Here is a 24,364-nt window from a genome sequence, read left to right on the forward strand (position 1 = left end):
CCACCAATAACTCAAGCACGTCTCGCAATTTCTTCTCATTCATCCATGTTTCTTTCCTTCTCTAACGTGTTTCAGCAGTTCTGCGTTGCACGGATATATTTACATACAGATAAACTAGAAAAATCTCTATTGATTGACATCTTCACTTCGCCCAGCCCAACTCCGCACCCCCCGGGGGAGGCTCACCCCTGGATTATAGGATACGGAAGAAATCTTCATTTTATTTAACACACGACACTGCAAATGACAATATATGTTTTTCACTTTATGAATAGCCTATAAGAGCGACTGTGACAAATAATGATACAATTCATTCATAATTCCGTTTACACGAAAAACACAGCAAGTCATCCTTTGTAATTTATAACTGTGGTAACTCCATACATGTACTTACTTATGTTAATATGCAAAACTGTTACCCAGTCATAGCAGTGGGCATTTACTTCCAAGTCTTGAATGTGGAACGCCCATCAAAAAGGAGTTTTTGAAAGAGAGGATCAAAAACATAATAGAAAATAGCTTATTACTTCTAAATTAGGATTTTTTTTAATGTAAAAATCTTGATAACATTATAAGTAGACCTCAGAGAACATTATAGTTCATGACCCCTTTAAATATATTGTAAAACAACCTCATAGATAAAAACTGAACATCCACACATGAAGAGCGCTTACCCTCCACACAAGACGGCTGTGCCCGCGTTGTGCCGGCCACCTGACCTGGGAAACAGGAGCACTTGACAGTCTGTGAACGTTCCTCAATCTTGTTCTTATTACAGCACCGGTGGATGGCCACCACCTCACAGGTTCCCTGCTTCACCTGGTACGAAGCTGCAGAAAAGATAACCCTAACTGTTAATATTAATAACCCACCCAATATAAGAAACAGCATCTACAACCCCAGATCCAGAAAAGTTGGGACATTTTGTAAAATGCACTAAAATCAAGACTCTCTGAATTTTGTAAATACAAACAAATTTAGATTTTGATGGCTGTAACACACTCCAAAAAAAGTTGGAAGAAGGCAAAGTAAAATTGAAAAGCTTATAGAATATCCAAGTTAAACTCCTGAAATGGTCGACAATAAGTAGGTGAATTGGTAGTAGGTGAGGGGATCGTGACTGAGTGTAAATACAAGATTGCAAAGAATTTAGGTCTTTCATCTTCTACCATACATAACATTGTGAAAAGATTCAGGGAATCCAGTGAAATCTCAGTCTGTGTAGGGCAAGGCAGGAGAATGAGCGTGACCTTTGAGCCCTCAGATGGCACTGCATGAGAAACCATCATGCAACTCTGTTAAATACAGCCACATGTGCTCAGGAGTACTTTGGAAAACTAGTGTCACTTACCATCTGCTGCTGCATCAAGAAATGCACTTGAATCTCTGTTACTCAAGGAGAAATCTATACATCAGTTCTATGCAGAGATGGCGGTAAGATCTCTGGGCCCGAGCTCATCTCAGATGATCCAAAACACAGTGGAAATCTGAGTCCACATTTCAGCTTGTTTGGGGGAAAAAAGACATTGAGTTCTCAGTCCCAAAGACGAAAGGGACCATCCAGACTTTCATCAGAGACAGGTGCAAAAGCAAACATCTGTCATGATATGGAGGTGCATCAGTGGGGTGACTTGTATGGGTGTGTGACTGACATGGAGGCGTATATTGGGATTGTAAAGAGATATTTCATGGCATCAAGATGACATCTTTCCTGGGAATCAAGACAATGCCAGGCCTCATTCTGCACATGCTAAAACAGAATGGTTTCTAGACACTCTATATCGTAGAAGGGATGTGCTTGACTGCCTGTCTGCAGTCCAGATCTGTCTCTTATTGAAAATGCATGACCCATCATGAAAAGGAGAATCAGACAGCACGACCAAACACTGTTGAGCAGCTGTCTTGTATCAGGCGAGATTGGGCAAAAATTTCACTTCACATCAACAATTTGTATCCTCAATTCCGAAACTATTAAAAAGTGTCATTAGAAGTAAAGGTGATGTGACACATTGGTAAACATGCCTCTGTCCCAACTTTTTTGGAGTGAGTTGCAGCCTTCAAGATCAAAATTAGTTTATATATATACAAAATACACTTAAGTTGGTCAGTGAAAACTTTTGTCAGGTAAACAAAGGTTAAAGAGAATGAACAAATCACAGATTCTTGGTTTTATTGCATTAGATCAAATTTCTCAACTTTTCTGGATTTGGGGTTGTACAGTATATTTGATGAGAGTGGCAGCATCTAACAAGCATCTGTTTTTTCTCTTTCTCTCTCCCATTTCCCTTAGCAGTACATACATAGTGAACACAGAGCTCTATTCTTCTGTTCTGAGAGAAAAAAAAGAATCATTTAAGCACTGGATTTTTATTTTACAGCCAGTCTAACATGAGTGATCAATTACAGCCAAGATTTGACTTAAGAAACAAGGGCTCCTCTATGCAGTGAGGTGTGTGAGTATCAACTAATGTTTCATTGTTGCTGCAATGTGGTAATAATGCGAATTGCCAAAATGCATTATGACATGGTTAGAGCTGTTATATAACAGATGGCTGTGGAAAATAACATATCCAAATGATTTAAATCAAAGTGTGGATTAAGTTTTCAAACACCATTAGCATTCCTTAAATACAAAAGTGACTAGTCACTCTGGGTTTACTGATATATGTATATGTGGCATAACCATCTGTCCTGCTGTCACGAGAGAGAGCAAACACGTGACATGTATTTGAGGTGAACATTTATGATTTACTTAACATTGCTAGCAAACATTCATTACAGAACAGAAAAAGGGGCCACAACCAAAAACTTTTTTATAGACTTTTGCATATTTACATAGAACAAAAATGTAAAAGCAATGCAGTGGAACACAAAAATGCATTCTGTATATGGCCAATCTGAAATATATCTGATATTTAATAAAAGGTGAATGAAGTGTCCAACAAGGCCTGGAAATACATTAAAAACACATTCAAGTGACACACCATGTCTTCAATACACAACAGTAAGAAATGCAAAAAGGTCATAAAATATATTGCTACTTAAGTTTAGAAGTTCCTTTTGCGATGTGATATCAAGTGATTAAGGCTGATGTGGATGTGTTGGGTAATATCATATTTCTTTAACTTTTTTCACTGGTAGCACTTTATTCTGATAGTCCACTTTAGACATTCTACTAACTATAAGTAACTTTGCAACTAAATGTCAACTAGCAGTCATTAGAGTATTAGTAGACTTGGTAACTTTTTTGGTAACTTTATTTTACAGTGTCCTTGTTACATATGTTACATGCACTTCCCATAGTAATAACAGTAAATTATGCATAATTACATGCAACCAACCCTCAACTAAACTCTAGTCCTACCTTAACTCTATAGTAAGTACATGTTGTTAATTAATATTACTTATTACTTAAATGTATAATTACACTGTAACAATGACACCTTTAAATAAAGTGTAACCCTTTTTTTTAAAGGTGAGGTATTACATGCACTTACTATAGTAATAACAGTATTACTATACACTTTATTTTGATGGTCCTCCAACATTCTACTGACTATAAGTAACTAGTTGACATGCAGCTGCAAATTAATGAGAGTTGACAAGTAGCAAAGTTACTTATAGTTAGTATAATGTTTAAAGTGGACTATCGAAATAAAGTGTAACCTTTTTGGTTAGTGACAAAGCTTTTCAGCGCTAGTGCATTCATTTCATCTAAATAAGTGTCTGTGATATGTGATTTTGCATTTGAAACATTACAGTGTTGTTTTTGTAAACTACAAAAAATTGCTTTCAGTAATTGAAAATGCTGAAATAAAATAAAACATTAATATAAGAATAAAAAAAATTACTCAAAAAAATGAAACAAAATGAAAATTAGAGATGTTGCCTTGGCTTACATTGAATGAAATTTAAGTTTAACTAGAATGAAGTATGTAACGTTTTTTGTATTTTGCAGCATTCACGCCATGATGTAATTACCGTAATTTTGAAATGACAACCAAGACGTTCTACTTGAAGCTGAATTATACATTTCTATCAACGGCCAAATGAATATGCAGCAGTCACATAGTACAAGTAGGAGCTCTTCGAAAATTCCCAGTTTACAAGCTGTACGAGTTGGAATCTTGTAATTACAGTAATTACGACATGGTGTGAACGCACTTTTTTATCATTCTCCTGTAGCCACAAAGAATTATGGGAAGTGTAGTTTGGTAGCACAAACCTATTTGATTGCCATACTTGATCAAACTCTTCACTGATCATAAAATATTTGAGTAAAAATACATTACAAATCATTATGATCAGCACCAGTTAGCGGAGTGATTCTGCTATTGATTTGTAAATGTTATCATTTTTCTTAGTAGTTCTTGTACTAAATGTGTTAAAAATAAACAAACAAATAAATTAAATTAAAATGGTATTACTATCCATTTTTTATGTTTACTGAGTGAAATGCAATGCAATAAAGAATCATAACTAATATGAAAGCCTGTTCTTTTAACATACACTTCAATTTTATGATCTAATGCTGCATTTACAGAATTACCATAATTTCGAGATGACAAAACAAGACATTCTACTCGGAGCTGCTCGCATCCTCGGACTGGGAATTGTGCGTTCCTATGGCACATCTTGTAATTATGACATGGCGTAAACGCACCTTAATTCAGATATGACGGGTCTGCACACACACATATACACAGAGGTTTCCATTTCATCAGGCCGTGAACTCCCTCTCCCGCTATGATGTGTAGTTAGTTTGACAGCTTCCTCCTGGGAAAAGTGGTGCTCCTCAGCTTAGAGAGGCCTCATTCATTCTATACTCTACCTTCTCTTTTCATTTCCTCCTGAACTCACCTCTCTGCCTTCTCCTCTTGAGGCTTCACATGCAGCCACATTACCCCCCTCACCCTGTCCTCTCTGTCCAACATGGACCCTGCCGACTGGGCTTTAATTAGAGGAAGCGTGTGGAGTCCAGGGGGCGAGTGCTTACAGGCTGGATGCCCGTGCGCGTGCCTCTCCAGGGTCTCTGTCAGCCCCGACATCGCAGGATAAACAACAGATAAGGGCAGATCTCTAACTGTGACTATGACTGACACCACGGGGCCTCACGTCGGATCCTGCATGGGTATTGGAGAGATAATGAATGATGGATGGTGTGTCTCTGTATTCTGGAGATGAGGGGGTGGGCGGACTTTTTGGAACCTGGCACATGTAAGAATTTTATCTGAAAAAAATGATACATGATTTTGTATCTGAAGCATTTGTATTTTCAAGCTAAAACTAAAACTTGAAAAATCGTTTTGGTAACTGAAATAAAGCTGAAAACAAAATGTATGCAGATATTAGATGAAAAATGTTGTATTGACATTATTAAAACTATTAATTACAGTTAAACAAAACTAAAACTTATAAAAATGACAAAAGCACATAACTAAATTACTAAAACTAATAGGAAAAATGTAAATATTAAGAAATATTTTACAATATTAATGCATTATATAATACTAAAGTAACAAAGCATTAAAAAGCCTGCTGAAATGAGTCTTTTTAATTTGCTAAACTATAAAACTTGAGGATATTCAATGGTTCTTTAAAGCGAGTTTGGTTTTGGTTTGGGTTTATTTTTAGATTACAAGTTTTTCAAGCTACTGTTATTCAGATCAGTGGGTTCTTGGTTCTTTAAAGCAGTGATTCTCAAATGGTTCAAGACCCAGATTTTACATTGAACATTGACCCACACAAAATCACTGTGATCAAAGTGTCCTTTAGGGTGTCGTGGAGGGGTGAGGTGTCTAAGACCCAACATCTAGCTACTGGGGTGCCTCAGGGCTCAGTTCTTGGACCACTTCTCTTCTCCATCTATATGACATCACTAGGATCTGTGATTCAGAAACATGGCTTTTCCTATCACTGCTACACTGATGACACACAACTCTACCTCTCATTCCAGCCTGATGATCCGACGCTAGCTGCTCACATCTCAGCCTGCCTGACCACCACCTTCAACTAAACCTTGCGGAGACAGAGCTGCTTGTGGTCCCGGCCAACCCAACACTTCACCACAACTTCTCCATTCAGCTAGGTTCATCATCTATAATTCCATCAAGGTCAGCCAGGAACCTTGGAGTTGTGATTGATGATCAATTGAACTTTACAGAACACATTGCTAGAACTGCCCGGTCCTGCAGATTCGCCTTATACATCTTTAGGAGGATCAGGCTCTTCCTATCAGAGCATGCTACACAACTCCTTGTCCAAGCACTTGTTCTATCCAGACTGGACTATTGTAATGCTCTCCTGGCAGGTCTTCCAGCTTGCACTATTAAACCTCTGCAACTGATCCAAAATTCTGCAGCTAGAGTGGTCTTTAACGAGCTGAAAAGAGCACACGTCACTCCTCTCCTCACTAAATTGCACTGGTTGCCAGTTGCCGCTTGCATCAAATTCAAGTCACTGATGTTTGCCTACAGAACAACCACTCTGCTCCCTCCTACCTAAACTCATTACTTCAGACTTACGTGCCATCGAGAAACTTGCGCTCTGCAAGTGAATGCTGTCTTGTGGTGCATCTCAAAGAGGCACAAAATCTATTTCTCGGACCTTTACCTTGACTGTTCCCTGCTGGTGGAATGACCTGCCCAACTCAACCAGAGCGGCTGAGCCCTAGTCCATTTTCAAGAAACGGCTGAAGATGCATCTTTTTCGACAACACTTGATCCATTAATACTAACACTTTCTCTTCTATTCTTTATCTATTATCTTTATTTAAAAAAAAAACTGGTACTGTAATCTGTTAGATTAAACTGGAAGGGTCATAGCACTTGCATATTGTTGTCCTGTTGTCCCTATTGTTAGTTTAACTGTTTCTATTGTTCTCATTTGTAAGTTGCTTTGGATAAAAGCATCAGCTAAATGAATAAATGTAAATGTAAATGTAAATGTAAATGAACATCAGCTAAAGGTAGCCTGGGTCATATTTGCTTTTTTTTACTTTTTACTTGTAATTTTGTTCTTGGTTTTCAAGAAATGAGAACCTGTCCACTTCTGTTAAATAAATTTGCACCAAAATACCAGATTGACTGGATACAACATTGACTGGATCAACAGCAAAAGATATGGGAAGATTATCCCTTGTTAAAATCAATTTATCAGAATTCTTGTTTTTCAAACAGTAGCATTTGGAGTGAAGTCATGGCTTCAACTCCCTGGGACTGCAAGAACTGATAGTTTTTCTTTATTAATACCTTTATTCAGCAAGGATGCATAATATTTGTCAAAAGTGACAGTAAAGATATTTCTATTGTAACAAAAAATCTATTTCAAATAAATCAGCATATTACGAAGCCCCTAGGGGGACATGGTGATGGAAAAAAATATGAGATGGAAGGAAAAAACATATTTCAGTGCTTTGCATTCGCATTGCAAATAACACAAACATTTTGCAAGCTAAAGCAAGGTTTCTCAGTAGAACACAAAACATTTGCGAGAACGCAAAAGCGTTGACATATAATTTTACCTCCCATCACATTTTCTTTTTACTTCATCATGTTCCTTTAGTGGCTCCATATCACATTAGAATGATTTCTGAAGGATCATGTGACACTGACTGACAGAAGACTGGATTAATGGCTACTGAAAATTCAGCTTTACCATTAAAAGAATACATACATTTTTTTAAATACATTAAAATAGACAGCATTTATTTTAAATTGTAATAATATTTCATAATATTGCTGTTTTTACAGGATTTTCGATCAAATAAATGAATCCTTAGTGAGCATAAAAGACTTTCCTTTCCAACGCCAACATTTTAAAAGTGTATATTCAAAAAAGCATTAGTCACCAATTGAGATCTACTGCTATAAAGCACCTGTATAGATAATATTCTGAAACCCAGAGTTAATTAGTAAATTAGTATAATAGCTCATATCAAGTCAGTCAACCTCAGTAAAACCTCTTTAATTGGAACTTATATTTAAGAGTGGTAAATGTAATTTCAAGTGTGTTCAGTGAATATCTGAATAAGAAATATAAAACAGTTGTGCTTACATTACTTATATATATATATAAAGATAAATATAACTTACTTGTAAGCACAGTATGTGGGTTATGTGTGCCCTGTTAGTGTGCAGAGAAGCAAGTTGGAGGCTCAGCACTTATGGGAAGACTTCCCATCATCACCAAACCCCAAGAACAAGGGCCATACTGCCTCCTACTGGTATAATAGGCTCACAGGAAAGACATGAGCAATCCCTTCCTTCATAAGTAGCACTGGCACACAACAACCCTTAATCTACCATTAACAGTCATTTACAGTCAAATGAATGAGCAATTCCCTGGATTTAACAAAAATACTGTCCGGAGAAAACATGCAGCCAACCAGAGGATGAAGGTCTCACACTATCACTCATGTCTTACACCTTTCTCACACACAGGCAGGCGTCACATCTTGGACACTCAGGTGACATCATCTGACACATCTCCAGCCCTGGAGACTACAGCAACAAACAAGCCACAAAATGAGATCTCAGACAGTGGAAAAGATTGCTTGTAAACGTTGCATTATAAGCTAATAACGACCAAACAGGCGTGCAAAATGTGTGCTGTGTGAACAGCTTAAATGCATCAGAATAAGCCTTTTTCTGTATGTGGATCTTTTTACACACTTGGCAGCAGAAGTCATTAGTAAAATTCTCCGCCGCACCATTAAGCACAGGGAGCAGACTCCGCGGATAATCGTGAGATTTTTTCCGCGGCTTCTCCTCCAGGACCGCAACACTGGAATTAACCGCTCAGCGTTCCACCATAGCCATCTTGTTCTGGATTTTAAAGCGCTGTTATGATGGTCTCAGAGTAATAAATCTCAGATCAGCCTGAAATCAAATAAGATTTCAAGCATGGCTAACTGTCTCTATCCCTGTGGCGGACGCATCTGGGTGTCGAGCTAAACGCCATTACCTTGAGCTGATGGGGCAGCCAGGCGATTGATATATTCTGACAGCGCGAGGCGAGTGAGCCGTTGTGCGATTTATCAAGAAGCATGTCTTTCTGCTGTCAATAGCTGACTGGCGTGTCAGTACCAAAAGGGCAGACATTTTGTGACTCTGAGGGAACTCGGTTGATTGCGACGACAATGAGCGCACTGAGGGTAGGCCTGTCAATGTAACGTGTTCATTTGGTGAGATGAATTCTATTTAAAACAATATGTGCTAAAAATAAAGCAATTAATCCTGCCCTCTGACCCAGAGGTAAAATCTTTTACAGGATTTTTTTACATGGAGTAAAAGCCTGAGTAGCCTACTTTGTGGCTCTTAAAAAAAAAAAAAAAATGCCACACAAATGTCTATTCAATGCTTTTTGTCTGTCACAATAACGTAATGCCTTAAATTATTATCATTTTTATGTATTTAATTGATTATTTACATTAATAATCAAGTCACAACACTAATCAAGTGACATAAAGAATGGAACAGTCTCTCTCTCTCTCTCTCTCTCTCTCTCTCTCTCTCTATATATATATATATATATATGTGTGTGTGTGTGTATATAGAATGATATATATATATATATATATATATATATATATAGAATAGGATATATATTATTCATATACAGTATATATACTGTATAATACGTATAATATGACACTGTATATAAATAGGAATATATACATATTCTATACCTAAATCATTCTAATATGCTGATTTGCAGCTCAAGTAACATTTCTTATTATTATCAATGTTGAAAACAGTTGTGCTGCTTAATATTTTTGTGAAAATTGAGATCACTTTTCCCCCAGGATTCTAAAATAGAGCATGCAATATTATAATAATACTAATACTGATCATTTGAAATTAGTTAGAACAAAGTTTCAAGATCATAACAGCATTCCTGTTCAATAAGCACTATGCAGAAATGTTTTCTTCCTAGTTGCTGTATTGCACCTTGTTTTCAGTCTGTCCATCCATAGTAGTTTTTTCCTAATTTAAAATAAGATATTCTGCATGTGAGTTTCACAAAATAACACCTCACGTTCAGCGTTCAAGAAAGAACATGCAGTAACAGACGAATGTCTATGTCCATGACAGAAGAAAATGTGCAGCGTGACAAAATGAAACTAACAAGCTTTCTAACAAGAACACCCAGTATCTGAGGCCAGCTGACATGTTCCACACACACCTCCTTTACTCAGGCCAGGTAATAAATAGCTCCGGGTTAGCTGTTGTTTTTAATTGGATGTGTCAAATGTCATCACAAGCTTGAACAATGTTGCATGGACGTTTTAACTTGTGTGTTTAATCTTCATGTCATGAGTGTAAGACAAACCAAAGGACAGCTCACATAACACAAATGAGGTCTCAGAGTGGGTGGCCTTTGGCTCCAGGCGACTCACTTTGACACACTGTACTATATGGAGGCTGAATCAATGTGTCGAAAATGGCCACAAATGGCTCGTGTGGGCATGCAGGTGTGTTGGCGAATGTGTGTGTACTCATTAAATGCAAACGCGCATTGGGACTTTGTTGGCCTTCGGTGCTGGCTATATAAGGGCCTATTACAGCAGACAGGAACAAAGACAGCCGCTTGCACGCTATTGTCTCTATTTACCTGCAAGCATGGGCAAGCATGACAGGACACACAAGACAAGAAAAAGTGGTTGTTAGTTATAGTGTCTGGTTTCAGTGTCAACCATCAGTCAACGGCCCTTGCCTCGTTTGGGTGAGATTCAGACCATCCATTCCCATTAGTGTCCATGTTTCCGCGGGAGAACTTTACAAATGACCCATTACTGCTTCTCATTCAGACACATGAGGGGTTATTCCTGTGAATGCATTTATAGAGCTTCAGAGCCACCATGTGGCCACAAGTGGCACTGCAATGAAGAACTTGCTTTTCAGGGTAAAAATGTGGCAGAGGCTATTCTTTTTAAATCCCAAAGTTATACTATTTACACACACACACACACACACACACACACACATATATATATATATAAATATATTTAAAGTGTAGTATAATATGTGACCCTGGATCACAAAACGCACAGGTATATTTGTGGCAATAGCCAACAATACATTGTATGGGTCAAAATGATTGCTTTTTCTTTTATGTCAAAAATCATTAGGATATTAAGTAAAGATCATGTTCCATGAAGATAATTTGTAAATTTCCTGATAAATATATAAAACATTTATTTCTGTGAGAATGCAGCACAATCTTGAAAATAAATGGACAACTTTAAAGCCATGTGACCCATGTGGTTTTGTGGTCCAGGGTCACAAATGTAATATAATAATGTACATATAGCATAATATGTTTGTTTATATAATCAAATACATAAAAATATATAAAAATATTCATATCTTTCAACAGTTATTACATCAGTCTGCTGTGTCACATGATGCTGATTTGGTGCAAAAAAACGATTAATATTTTTGTGTAAACCATAATACTTTTTTTCAGGATTCAGGATAAATAGAAGATTCAAAAGAACAGCATTTATTTGATACATAAATGTTTTGTAACATATTTACTGTCACTTTTGGTCAATTTAAAGCATCCTTAAAAGCTTTTTCTTTGAAAAAACAGAGAATGGTAGTGATGATATAAAAAAAAATTATAATACGTTCAAATATTATCTATAAAATTATGCAATATTTAAATATACAACATAAAGTGTATTTAGAGCTTTTTTCTTTTTTATGAATAGAGTTTTTATTGGCTATGGTCACCTGTGCAAAAAACTCCAGGCCACTTCTATAACATTCAAATCACAAATATGTTTTATTTAAAAAAAAATTTGTTACACCATGTGACCGGTCAGTGCAAAAAGTCACTCTGAAACTTGCCCTGGCAAAGGCAATGAATCGCAAAAAGTGTTGGCAATACAATTTTGTGCATTTTTGCCAACATTTCTCCCTTTTTGCTTTTGTTTTCCTCAAAATATTCAATTTCAATATTCAACAACAAACCATTTTTCCTCAATTAGCGAAAGTCTCTCTTCAAATTAAGGATAGGGCTGAAACCAGCGATGACATCCACTTATGAAATGTGAAAACTTTGGTGACCTTCACAACACACTTCTGCTGTAATTAGCACAGTGCTGATTAAAAACACCTCCGTTAGAAAAGTAACCTCTTCTCCCCATCAAAATGAAAAGTAACATCATCAGTCAGAGCGGCTCGAGATGCTGGTGGCATTTCTGTCTCAGCCGAAAGGTCACCTTGCATTACAGTAGCAACAACTAAACAAAGAGAAGCCGTAATTAAAGAAAGTGTGATAATTATCGGGAGCAACGCTGACATTGGGGAAGGACTTTGCATAATATGAATGATTCAGCAAAGAGCCTGGAGTCTGACCTTTTGGCATGCTAAAATATTTATGTACTGCTGGTCACTTCTTCACCATGAGGGAAGCTTTCATGAATTATGCAAATCAGAATTAGTTAGCTCGTGGGTGTCAATTAGCGTGGGGAAGTGGACATAATTTTAGTTACCCTCCCTCTTTTCTCCCTCCTTTTTTTTTTCACGAAGACGGGTACGTCTTTGTGTGTGTGTGTGTGTGTGTGTGTGTACAGAGGCATGCAGAGGTGTAACGAGCTTATTACCTGACCATTTAAGATTAATACAGTCATTACTAAATTGTCCCTTCGCTTAAAACTCTTTACTGCAGAGGCATGAACTCTAATGAAGAAAGTGACTTTGCTGCTGTCCGTTTTAGTGTTACTGCAGGGCAGGAGCACTATCATATAAATATGATACGGATGCAAACGACCCGCTTTTAATCTCCTGTACAGGACAGCACCGGAAATAACTGTAATTATGTGTTTGTATTAGAGGTCAAGCTTTGTTAAATGTCTTTTATGGGCTGAAAAAAGGTTCACTGACATCCTCTGTGGTTTACACTCACTGGGTGGACGGAATCTGAAGGTTTTTTTTTTTTTTTCTACACTAATTGATTTAAACATGATGACATGTACTGCATTCTCACTGGTACTGTAGCTGAAAGCATCATCAAATTAGCCAAAATATTTAAAGGAATATTTCGATTCAGGTTAAGCATAATCACCAACATTAGTGGCATAATGTTGATTATCACCAAAAAAACTTACTATGGAAGTGACTGCGGCCCCTCCAGAAATCTGAAGCTTATGATTTTATAAAAGCACTTACAATTATTCGTCTCTTAAAACATATGTATTATATGAGCTGTAAATTTGTTCTTGTCATTTTTATGACTGTTTTAAGATGTGGTTTGACTCTTTATTATATTATGCTCATGGAACTGTACCTTTGACCCCGACAACATACACATACAGCTTATTCCACTGTAAAAAATGATATGATTAAAAAGTTATGACAACATATGTTTTTACATTGCTTTAACTCATCACACATAATACAAGTTATACAAGATTAAACTCATTTTTTAAGTCAGTTTAATGTAATTTAAAGGTATAGTGGAGGATCTTTCCGAATTTTAGATAAGACCCGCCCTCTCCACTTTTTGAATAAGTTTGATTGATTCACCAGAATGATTGACAATTAGGAGGACCAATAGTATAGGTGATCCACCCGGAAGTAAAAAATCCTCCGCTATACCTTTAAGTTGAAATGACTTTAACATCCAAGTTGACTGTACTTAAAAATTTAAGGCAGCGACTTTTTTTACGGTTCAATGAGTACATCCATAATAGAGAAAAATAAAGGAAAAAATATGAATTGACATTATCTATAAATATTATTAGCATTATAAGCATTATTTCAGTAAAAATACTTTGAAACAATGTATTGTGAAAAGTACTATACAAATAAACTTGAATTGAATTCAATTATTCAATAAACCGATCAACGATAAAATAAAAGATTTATTAAAAAAATATATTATATATTTTTCATTGCTCTATGTGCCATGCTTCCAGATGTCAAGTTTTCAAATTCATAAAAAACATTATGAGAAGAATTATTTACTATCAGTGTTTTTTGAGGCATTCCATCATGACAACGAAATTGTAAAATTGCTTCTAACTTTACACAGAAAAGGTTAGTAAGTTATTTTTATTCACACTAAAATCATATTATTTACATATTGTGAATATACTTTAAACAGTGAGTATTTTAATATTTACGAATCGACCCTATTCACATTCATTGTAAGTGCCTCACTGTAAGCTTTTTGAAAGAAATTGAGGGACAAGTGGAAATCCATTTTTGTGCTTATCAACATTATGCTACAAATGCTGTGTTTAATCAACAAAAACACAAGTGGCATGAGATGAACTTGTGAATTATAGTCTTCTGAGTATCAATGATCAGTCTGCTTTGGACTTGCAGTGGTTAACCAAATGGTCTGCCATGTGTTCGTAAATACTTATTCTCCTGTAATTAAGCCAATGGGGCATTGGCATACCTGTGTGTCCCCGCAGACTCCGTGTGCCCGCAGAAGCCGACTGGCACGAGCACATTACCAAGGTGACGAAGAGTGCAACCTGCAACTGCCACACTGACCGCCCCCACAGCTGCATCTACAGAGAGACCAGCACAAAGAGAGAGAGAGAGAGAGAGAGAGAGCATTGAAAAGTCTACACATGAGTCACAGTCTGCCTCAAGGTTGTGAGAATACGTCAACAGTGTTACCTTTCTGTCCTGTGTTCTCTGATCACTCTCTTCCCTGTAAGCCAGCCATGTCTCCTCCTCTGTCTTCACTTGCTTCCTCAAACAATGTTTAGATCCTGAGAAGACAGAAGGAAGAAGGAGAGGGATGAGGTCAAGTGAAGAAAGAAGCAGTACATGGGTTTCTTCAACAATGGGCACTTCTGGTCTTTGAAACTCCTCTGAAATACACTTTTCAAACTCACTAATTCATTTAATTTGTCTACTAATAATGGATGTACTGTACATGCATGACAAGAGAACTATGTCATTTTGAAGGGGTATTTTTTCATAATGAGAAAATGTAATTTCCTCCACATCTTAAATCACTGACACAAATGGCTGACACTAACTGCGTTTCCATTACCCTTCAAATTGCGCAAATTGAAATTACGAATTGAAAATACGCTAAATGGAAACATGTCAATTTCGCAAAAACTCCCATTTATCGCAAAAAAGTTTTTCCGCTCGCATGAGGTGTTTTTTACTTACTTTATGATTTTACTTATCGCGAGAGGAAAAAATACGTTTTAGTCGCATAACATTGGTTAATAGAAACGCCGTCATTTCGCAATCGGTTTTTGTCGACATTTAGAAAAAAATCGCAAAAGTTTTGCGCAAATCTGTAATGGAAACGCGCCTACTGTTGTTTTGCTAACACTAATTTCATAGATAAAATGTTATTCATCGTAAATACAAACAATTGGATAATATTGTCATACTTTTTTACATAATTTAACTAAATCAAATGACTGATTAGTGATGCACAATAAAAAATATTTTGTTGATATTTACCTTGATTTTTCTTTGTATCCTTCAGACATCAAATATCATTTAACATTTATATTTTTGATATTTTATATCATGCCCTTCAGTGACATTGTTGTCTATTTAAGTACACTAACTTCTGATGTTGTAATTTGTGGGAAAAAAAATATATTTATTATATTTTCTTCATTATATATTTTTTCTCTCCATTTTTGTGTTTGGTGTAAAACTATGCCCTATATAAATGTAATTGTTTATTTGTCAGTGAATGTGGTTAACATGTTTGGAAAATTATATTGTACAGTATGGTGAATTGTTGATGAATGATGCTTAATTGAAAGTTTATGTTTTGTGATTTTAGATATCAAACATGTTTAATATTTAGCATTGATCAAACTTGATTGATTATGATGTCAACATAGAACTAATTGTTTAAATAGTGTATGGAGATTTTGGATTGCCTCAGAGAATCTAAATGTTTGTGTTTTTCCTCTGTGTGTAAAATAAAATGACAAACAATTCTGAGTGCGAATCACAGTTGAAGTTGTGAAAAGAAAATATGACATTTTTAAATTGAACATTTTAAATTAGAATTAAAATAAATGGGCCACATAACAGCAGAACTGATATACAGTTGTAATTTTTTTTTTTTTTTTTTAAAGTATGAATTGAAATGATTTATGATTGTCTCACTTTGTAACTAACATAAATGTAATAAAGTATTAATATCCATCATAAAAATATGAATTAAGACTGCAAGTGTGGGTCTAGGGTCTAATATCTACACATAAAAAGCATTTGAAAGTAGCAAAAAATTATTTTAAGGGCATAATATGTTTTTCCAATACGTTACGAAACAAAATGAATTTGCTAGTTTTAATTAAAAGCAATTAAAAGCAAACCCTAGGACCTAAAAGCTCCCTTTGTTAAAGAAATAGCATGTATGTGAGAAAATAAAAACAAGAATATGATAATAGAACAGCGCTGATGAAATGTGAGACTGAAAGGAAAGAAATAAAAAAGGCCTGAGATGAGGTGTAAGGTCTGAGGACAGAAAGGGAGAGAGGAATAAAAGTACTGATGGAGCGGAGCAACAGAGAAACAGAGATGGGATGAGCAAAAGAAGGGCAGCTTCAGAGAGGGATATCCATCCACCCTCAGGGCCCGATGCAACCCCTGTTCTTCAAAGGCAACCCCGCACACACACACGCACACACACACACACACAGACGCTGAGACCACAGAGATGGGACTGATATATTGTTTACTGTAGTTCACCTACCCCCGGGCTCAAAGTGATCTAACAACCTCATCACACACTCACAGAGACCACCGATCTTGCAAGTTCAATCACATACACATGCATTCATTTTCTCTTTTTCTCTGCTTCTTTCATATAAGTATAGACATGCCAATACACAGATGCACATGCGCAGTGAATGTGTCCATAAATAAAAGTTGCTAAGAGCAAAAACGACCAGGTCAAAGTCCTGTTTGACTCTTTTACCTTGATAGTCCGAAGAGAATCACAAAATGAATACTGTTCAAATAATTACACACTTCTCCCAGCTCCTATTACCTATTATATATGTGTTTGTGTGTGTGTGCGTGCGTGCGTGCGTGCGTGCGTGCGTGTGTGTGTGTGTGTGCTTAGTTGTCATAAAAATATGTTTATTACTATTATTATTATTACTTGCATATGACTTGTAATTGTTTTCTAGAGATTTCCCCCCATAGATCTAAATGAGGTCACTCTGTCCCCTTGTGGATACACTGAGAATTGCTTTGAATGAAAATGAACCCATGAAAGGAGACCTCTTCCAGCATTTGCGTGTGTGTGTGTGTGTGTGTGTGTGTGTGTGTGTGTGTGACTGATGATTAGACATGCTAAGCCACAGGCAACAGCACATTGTCCATTCTCTTTACACAGACAGACACACAGCATTTCTAACAGCTTTGTATTCTGATACATTCATTAGCGAAACCCATAACAGAGTGCATTAGGATACACACAAAAGCTGACTACGCACCTTTACACACATACATAAACTGCCGTCCACAGTCATGACATAGTAAATCATCCTGTTATCTTCACACCATTCTTCAGCACAACAACTCTAATTGCCCTAAACTCATGCAAATGCACCTGTATTTTGCACACAGGCGAAAGTGTGTGTGTGGTATTTATTAGTGTATTAACTGAAGGACTCTTCACCAGAACAGACCGAGGTGATCATTAACGTGAAGTGGGGCGGTCTGCGTAGGAAGGTCTGTCAGGAGATTGCTTTGATTTGCATTTGGCTTAACCTTAATGACAAACACAAAGCCATGCACACACTCAGACGCGCACAACCGCGCTTCATTGACATGCAGAGGCTCAAAAACACCACTGGCTAAGATAAAGAACTGTGCCCTGCATTTAATGTCCGCATCTCCAGCCCGGATTTCAGCATTAAGTATAAACACACATGCAGGTGAAGTGACACGTAGGGGCACACATCCCAAGGTGGAATACTTGGCCCATTTTCCCGTCGAAAATAAAGCACAGCCCCGACTGTACATATACCTGCTAGACGGAGTCTTTTAAATTTACCAGTGAATTGTGAATTGAGTTTCCGAGTCTCTCAAAAATAGGGTGCACTAAAATGAAATGGACTCCAATATTTACATGCCTGGCTGGCTGATGATAATAAAACCCTTTTAGACTTCTTGACATTTGAACTATTGGTTTGCTGATAACTGCTTGTTTACCTATTACTAATGTGACAAGCAAATTGGAAGGAAAGAGTCAAATCGGGTTAAAAATAACTATTTGGGATGTTAAACTGGCTGAATTGTCTGTAGAATTTCATTTTACCTAAAATACATTAGTTATGCTAGATAGCATATCTAATTGTATGCTAATGAAAACTAAGCCTGTTCAATGATTTGTACTTTCTTTAAAGAGATAGCTCACACAAAAATTATAATTTTGTCATTTACTCACCCTCGTGTTGTTCCAAACCTATATTACTTTCTTTCTTCTGATATTTTAAAGAATGTTGGTAACTAAACAGTTTTGGTGACCACTGACTTCCATTGTATGGACAAAAAAACAAAAAAAACACTAAGAGTACTTTTACGTTCCACAGAAGACAGATAGTCATACAGTTTTAGAACGACATGAGGGTGTGTAAATGATGATACCATTTCACATCTAATTTTCTAACACATCTTATAGTTTTTAGATCTTTTTTTGTAAATGTTGTACTAGCTGTTTGATCAATAGACCTTAGTCAGATGGACGGCATATGAAATTGTACACTGTGAGGGATAGACGTATGGCCCTGAATAAAGGTCTAGATCATAAGTCATTTTTAAACCCCAACTTTTTTGTCTTCTAAAAGGCATTTAGAAAGATATTTTGTCAGCTGAACAATTGGCACCCTGACTAAAGGGGCACATTAGCAACATGGTCTGTTGTCTCAATATTGTAGTGACGTATGAAGCACAGCTCGCACCAAAGTCACTTTCAAACCAACCCTATTTCTGTTGGTCAGCATGGAGAATTCATGTGACCAACTTGAACATGCTGTGACATCTTTCACCCTCATGCAAAACTCTTAATCAATTCACCATGCAGTGGTAATTGTGACCACACTTTAACGTCTATAGCAAAGTAGATAACAGTATAACACTATATGACACTATATATATATATTGAATATATATACGGACAAAAAGATGGATACACCCCAAAATTACAATGTTGCTTGAGAATTTATGACTATGATGGGTGGGTCAAGATTCTCAAACAAACAGCGAAATGTTTTGAAAGCACTATAGAGCAGCTGTGTTTACAAGTTTTGGGGAAATCAACCTGCTGATGGCTTACTATAACTTAAATATATTCAAAAGACAGACAGTTCACCCAAAAATGAAAATACTATCATCATTACCTTTCCCTCATATCCTTCCAAACCTATATTCTTTGTAAACTCAATGCAATGGCAATACTTTGTAACTCAAGAGAGTCAGCAAACAAACTTGTATGTGGCTGATTGATAATTTTCAAATTGCTTCAATGATTTTTGGTGAAAGTCTTTGCTCTACTGTGCTCTGCCAGCCAGTGCTTTATACTCCATTACAGTAGGTAGCAAAAATACACCTATACATTAATTTGCCAAAAGCCTTTAAAACACTAGAAAAAGCAAGTACAATTTTCTACCATTTCTGCCGCCTACTGGACAGGTGTATAAAGCGCACATTTCTTTATAAGTGAATATTTAATAAATGACCTCCCTTCGTGTGCAGAAGAAATAATGTCATTATGCTTCAGAAAGACATGAGAATAAGCAAATTAAGACAGATTTTTCTTTTTTGAGTGAACTATTTCTTTAAGCTTTATAGAATAAAGTATGACACCCTTTGGCTTTAACTAATTGACTTTTTGCCCTACTTTATACAAACATTATAATCTAGTATTACAATCTTATTTTGAATTTTTAAGCTTCACCCAAAAGTGTACATGTGTAAGTTGGACCTGGAGATACTATATGTTTTAAAAAAGTCATCAACTTCCTTTGGTTCTGTCAACTTCCTCATGCCCTGTCACTCTCTCACTCATTTTTGCTCTCTCTCTTTCACAAACACACACACACACACACACACACAAGCCATTTGCAACAACAGACTTGATCCTAAATACACCATTTCATGCTCCAGGACTCAAACAGAGCAGAAAAATGAATCCCTGCAAAACAACTCTATCTTTCCGACGAGAGGCCCCGCCGAAAATGAGCCCAAACGGCGAGAGGGCCAACAGAAGTTCTTAAAAGCATCTCGGATTTCTGGGAAAATGCACAATATTGAAATGCGGTGGGAGGCAGAGGCCACCGGTGCATTTATCTGGCTTTTCACTGAAACATTTCCAGCCTGCTGCATTCCCACGTCTCCAGGCAATATCAGTGCGTGCGTTTATGTGCACAAGCAACTGCGGGGAAGCTCGCAGTAAAGCTCCGACAGCCAATCCGAATGGACACAGGGAGCTTCCGCACTGCTGATCACGCTGTATCAGTGTGCTTGCAGATAAGTACATCAGCTCTCACTCAGCCGATATTACTGGAGATAAACAGGCAATTTCACCACCCTGCACTATAAAGCATCTCATTTCAATATGTATTTACAAGTTGGTGTGTGTGTGTGCGTGTAGCAGTGGAGCAGTGAGAGATGTCCCTTCTAAGTTTAATCTACAAGACGACAAGACTAAATACATTTACTTTTACCATTTACCTTTAACACATTGACACATTTACCCTTTTACACACTAAAGCGCACACAGATCTAGAAGAAACATCATGACCATGCAAATCGCCCAATCAGATTTTGAATGCAACTTCCAAAAAAAATATTTCACAAGTTGACCCTTACATAATCGGATATAGTAAAAAGTATGCATATTTGGCGTGCTTTCCGAAGAGAGGGCTCCGAGCTCGTAATTTGGCCAGAACCCAGAGTACTTCCCCCATCCCTGGTTGGGATAGAAAATAGTTAAGCGTGAGGAGTTGGGGTGAAGGAGGGATGCTGGAAAATTGTTGTATGTATATATATATATATAGTATTTTGATAGTATTTTGCTAATTGAGTTCAGAATTTGAACTTGGGTCTGCTTGCACACTAAATGAACACTGTTTTTTGCGACTAGACTATTGAGTTTGACTTTTATGGAAATACTAATTTGTTAAAGTGTTGTTGTTTTTTTTACCATGTCTCTCAGGCCTAAAACATGCATGACTCCACCTATTTTTTATGTAGGCTATTTAAAAATGTATTAATGCAACTTGATTAGCTCATGCCTGGTGACAAATGCATGTGTAAGAGATGTAAGTGTTATGACTCCTGTCTTGTGTTCCCCTGGTCATATGTGGACTTTTATGTAATTTCCTGTTTTGACATCATGTTTTGTAGTCCTGTGTAGTGTTTGTCATTGATTAGTCCTGATTGTTCCTAGGTGTGTCTTGTTTGCCCATCTCCCCTTGTGTATATACTGTATACCCCAGTGTTTCTCCGGTCTTTGTCTAGTGGTGTCCTTAGTGGATGTATTGTGTGAGTCTTTTCAAATCTGTTTCCCTGATTTTTTCTGTTTTTGCTCAGTTTGGATTTACCCTTTGCCCTGTATAGGATTAATTGTGGGTTTTTATCATTGAAGACTTTCTTACTGCCATCATTTCTGAATGACCACAAGTAACAGAAGGAAAAGACAAGATTTTCACAAATTTGTGTCTTCCCCAAAACAGTATTTGTAAGCAGGTGTGCTTCAGGTATAAAAATCTATATCTAAGCAAAGCTCTACTTTTTTTTTTTGCTTCAAGCCCAAGGGTAATATGATGATAAGGGGTCCTGAGTTTAAAGTTACGGAAGAATTGATCTTCATTGCACTTAAGTCCCATCCACAGCCTGTTGCTCAGACTGGATTCACAGTCCCCAAGATCCAATGACTCCGCCAGACAGTTTATTTTTCCCCTCTCTTCCATTTCCTCACAGACCCAGCAAAAAGAAATATCTGTAACCAGAGTCTTTCCTTCCAGAACTTTGTGTGTGTGTGTGTGTGTGTGTGTGTGTGTGTGTGTGTGTGTGTGTGTGTGTGTGTGTGTGTGTGTGTGTGTGTGTGTGTGTGTGTGTGTGTGTGTGTGTGTGTGTGTGTGTGTGTGTGTGTGTGTGTGTGTGTGTGTGTGTGTGTGTGTGTGTGTGTGTGTGTGTGTGTGTGTGTGTGTGTGTGTGTGTGTGTGTGTGTGTGTGTGTGTGTGTGTGTGTGTGTGTGTGTGTGTGTGTGTGTGTGTGTGTGTGTGTGTGTGTGTGTGTGTGTGTGTGTGTGTGTGTGTGTGTGTGGATGCTTGCCTTATAACTTTAAAAAATCACTCCTCATAAGATTTCAACACATCACATTTAAACCCTCTGAATTAGATGTGGAGTTAGTACTAAGCTGAAGTTCAGAGCTCACAGCTCATTTAGCGAGGTGCTGCTTCTCACGGCAGTGTCTTGAGACAGCCCAGACGCTCTTAACTGTCCAATTAGCTTTGCTCTGATGTACTAGCTCAATGAAGATCAGCATGATGACCTCATTTTAACTAAATGAGATGCTTCACTGCTTCATTTATTCATTCACAAGCTGCGGCTTTTGTATTCAGCCCATATATTCATTTTAAACAAATTGTTTAATTTACTGTATATGACTGCTTGTGCTTTTGGTTACTTTTTGTGGTAAAAATTACTGAAAAATGTCATCAGTGTTAGAGGCTGTTTTACCCTGTTTTGATCCCATTGTTAGTTTTCAAGGATGTTAATTAGTTCTGATTAGTTTCCTAGGTTAGGTTTCTTAGTGATTCTGTTCAGCTGTTTGTCATCAGTTACCCTTGTTTGCTCCTATTTAAGTCCTGAGTTCCTGTTTCTAGTATTATTCAATGTTGAGATGGTTTTGTTTTTGTTATTCTCCAAGTTATCTCCTGGGTGTTCTTCTTTATGGGATTATTAAAGAGTTATTCGTTTCAATTCTTCATTTTGTATAGGTCCTCAAAAGGAACAACAAATCACAAAAGACTAAATAATGTCTTCATTCATTTCTAAAAGTACCTTTCAATAAGGTCTGTATTAAAACAATTATTATAATTTCTAATTAGAATTAATTATGAACAGGAGAATGAAGTCCTCCGTTAGATTTCACTGTGTGTGTTGAATGATAAATGTAGACAAGTTCATGTGTGCTTTGTGAAGGTATAGCGTGACTACTACAGCACTTACAGGCTAATAAACGTTTTGCCCCAAAGCAGTACAATCTGCTACATTACTATGCTCCTCTCAAGCATATTACACACACAAGAAAAAAATCACACCATTTACCACCTGACAGCATTGTGCACCAACATCTCTCAGCCATCTGTCCGACTCTAAGGCCTTACCATCAGTTCAGCGCACAAGGAAAAATCATCTTTGAAAAGTTACTTTACAGTGTCTGAAATTTTGTACATTGGATCTGAGATTAGACTTCACCATGACTATTAGGGCAAAAAATTAAAAGTGAGATCTCTTTATTATCTTAATTGTTAGACATGTTAGACAAGTCCTAAAAATAGCAAGTCCTCCTCCAGTTTCTCTCCTAAAAAAGACTCTTTTAAAAGAGATCTTAACATAATAACTTGAATATTTATCCTCAAATTCATCCAAAATCACAATTTTGAACACTGAGAATCCCAATAGCCGAATATCAATACAGAATGAAGACTTGACTGGGGAAAAGACCCCAAGCCAAAAATCTGTAGAAACACAAAACCATTCATGGATATGTGGATTAGTGCAAAGTCTACTGACGGCATATCTAAAATATAACTTTTTGCCCATTCTGATCTGTCTCATAGATTTAAAAAAATCATTGAACCACATGAAGGAAACAAAAGTCAGAAAGTGTGCAGCAGTACAAACCAAACAGTCTGTCACCATATTCCACTTGTGTCCTCTTTCTCTTTCTCCTTCTCTTTCTTTCTGTGATAAATGCAGTGCTCTTTTTTATTGTCCCTGTGTTTGGTGACCCTTGACACTATGTCCTGTTTGGAAGTGGATTTGGACAATCAATGAGATTGGTCCGCCGCTGTCGGAGCCGGGGTCTTTCTCCTTGTCCTCATCCCTGCAAAGGCGTGCTGAGGCCGGCCACTGTCCCGATTATCTCACACCCCTCTATCGCTAATGCCCAGACTCCTGCAGGCTGCCGCGTAATTATAATAATGACTAAACGTGCCAGGCGTGCAAAGAGATCGGCCGAAGGAGAAAGGGGGAACGGAGATGGGAAAAGAAAAAAAGGAGAGAAAGAGCAAGTGAGTGTGATCAATTGTTAATTTTACAAAGTCACTGAGATGTGTCAGCGGTGTCAATAAGTGAATTAATTTGTCTGTGGGGCTCTGGAGTGTAAC

General features: G+C 37.1%; 1 protein-coding gene across 1 annotated transcript in view; it reads right to left on the reverse strand.

Annotated features, from left to right (window-relative positions):
- Positions 1–24,364, reverse strand: part of tafa4b (TAFA chemokine like family member 4b) — a 62,840-nt gene that overhangs the window by 31,257 nt on the left and 7,219 nt on the right. Inside the window, exons 2-4 of the mRNA XM_084395582.1 lie at positions 14,643–14,737; positions 14,416–14,530; positions 675–830 (exon numbers count right to left, since the gene is read on the reverse strand). Of these exons, the coding sequence (XP_084251708.1) occupies positions 675–830; positions 14,416–14,530 (271 nt within the window). The 5' untranslated portion in view covers positions 14,643–14,737. The remainder of the gene's footprint in view (positions 1–674; positions 831–14,415; positions 14,531–14,642; positions 14,738–24,364) is intronic.

The sequence above is a fragment of the Rutilus rutilus genome (genome assembly GCF_951802725.1).
Source record: "Rutilus rutilus genome assembly, chromosome: 22".
Classification (NCBI taxonomy): domain Eukaryota; kingdom Metazoa; phylum Chordata; class Actinopteri; order Cypriniformes; family Leuciscidae; genus Rutilus; species Rutilus rutilus.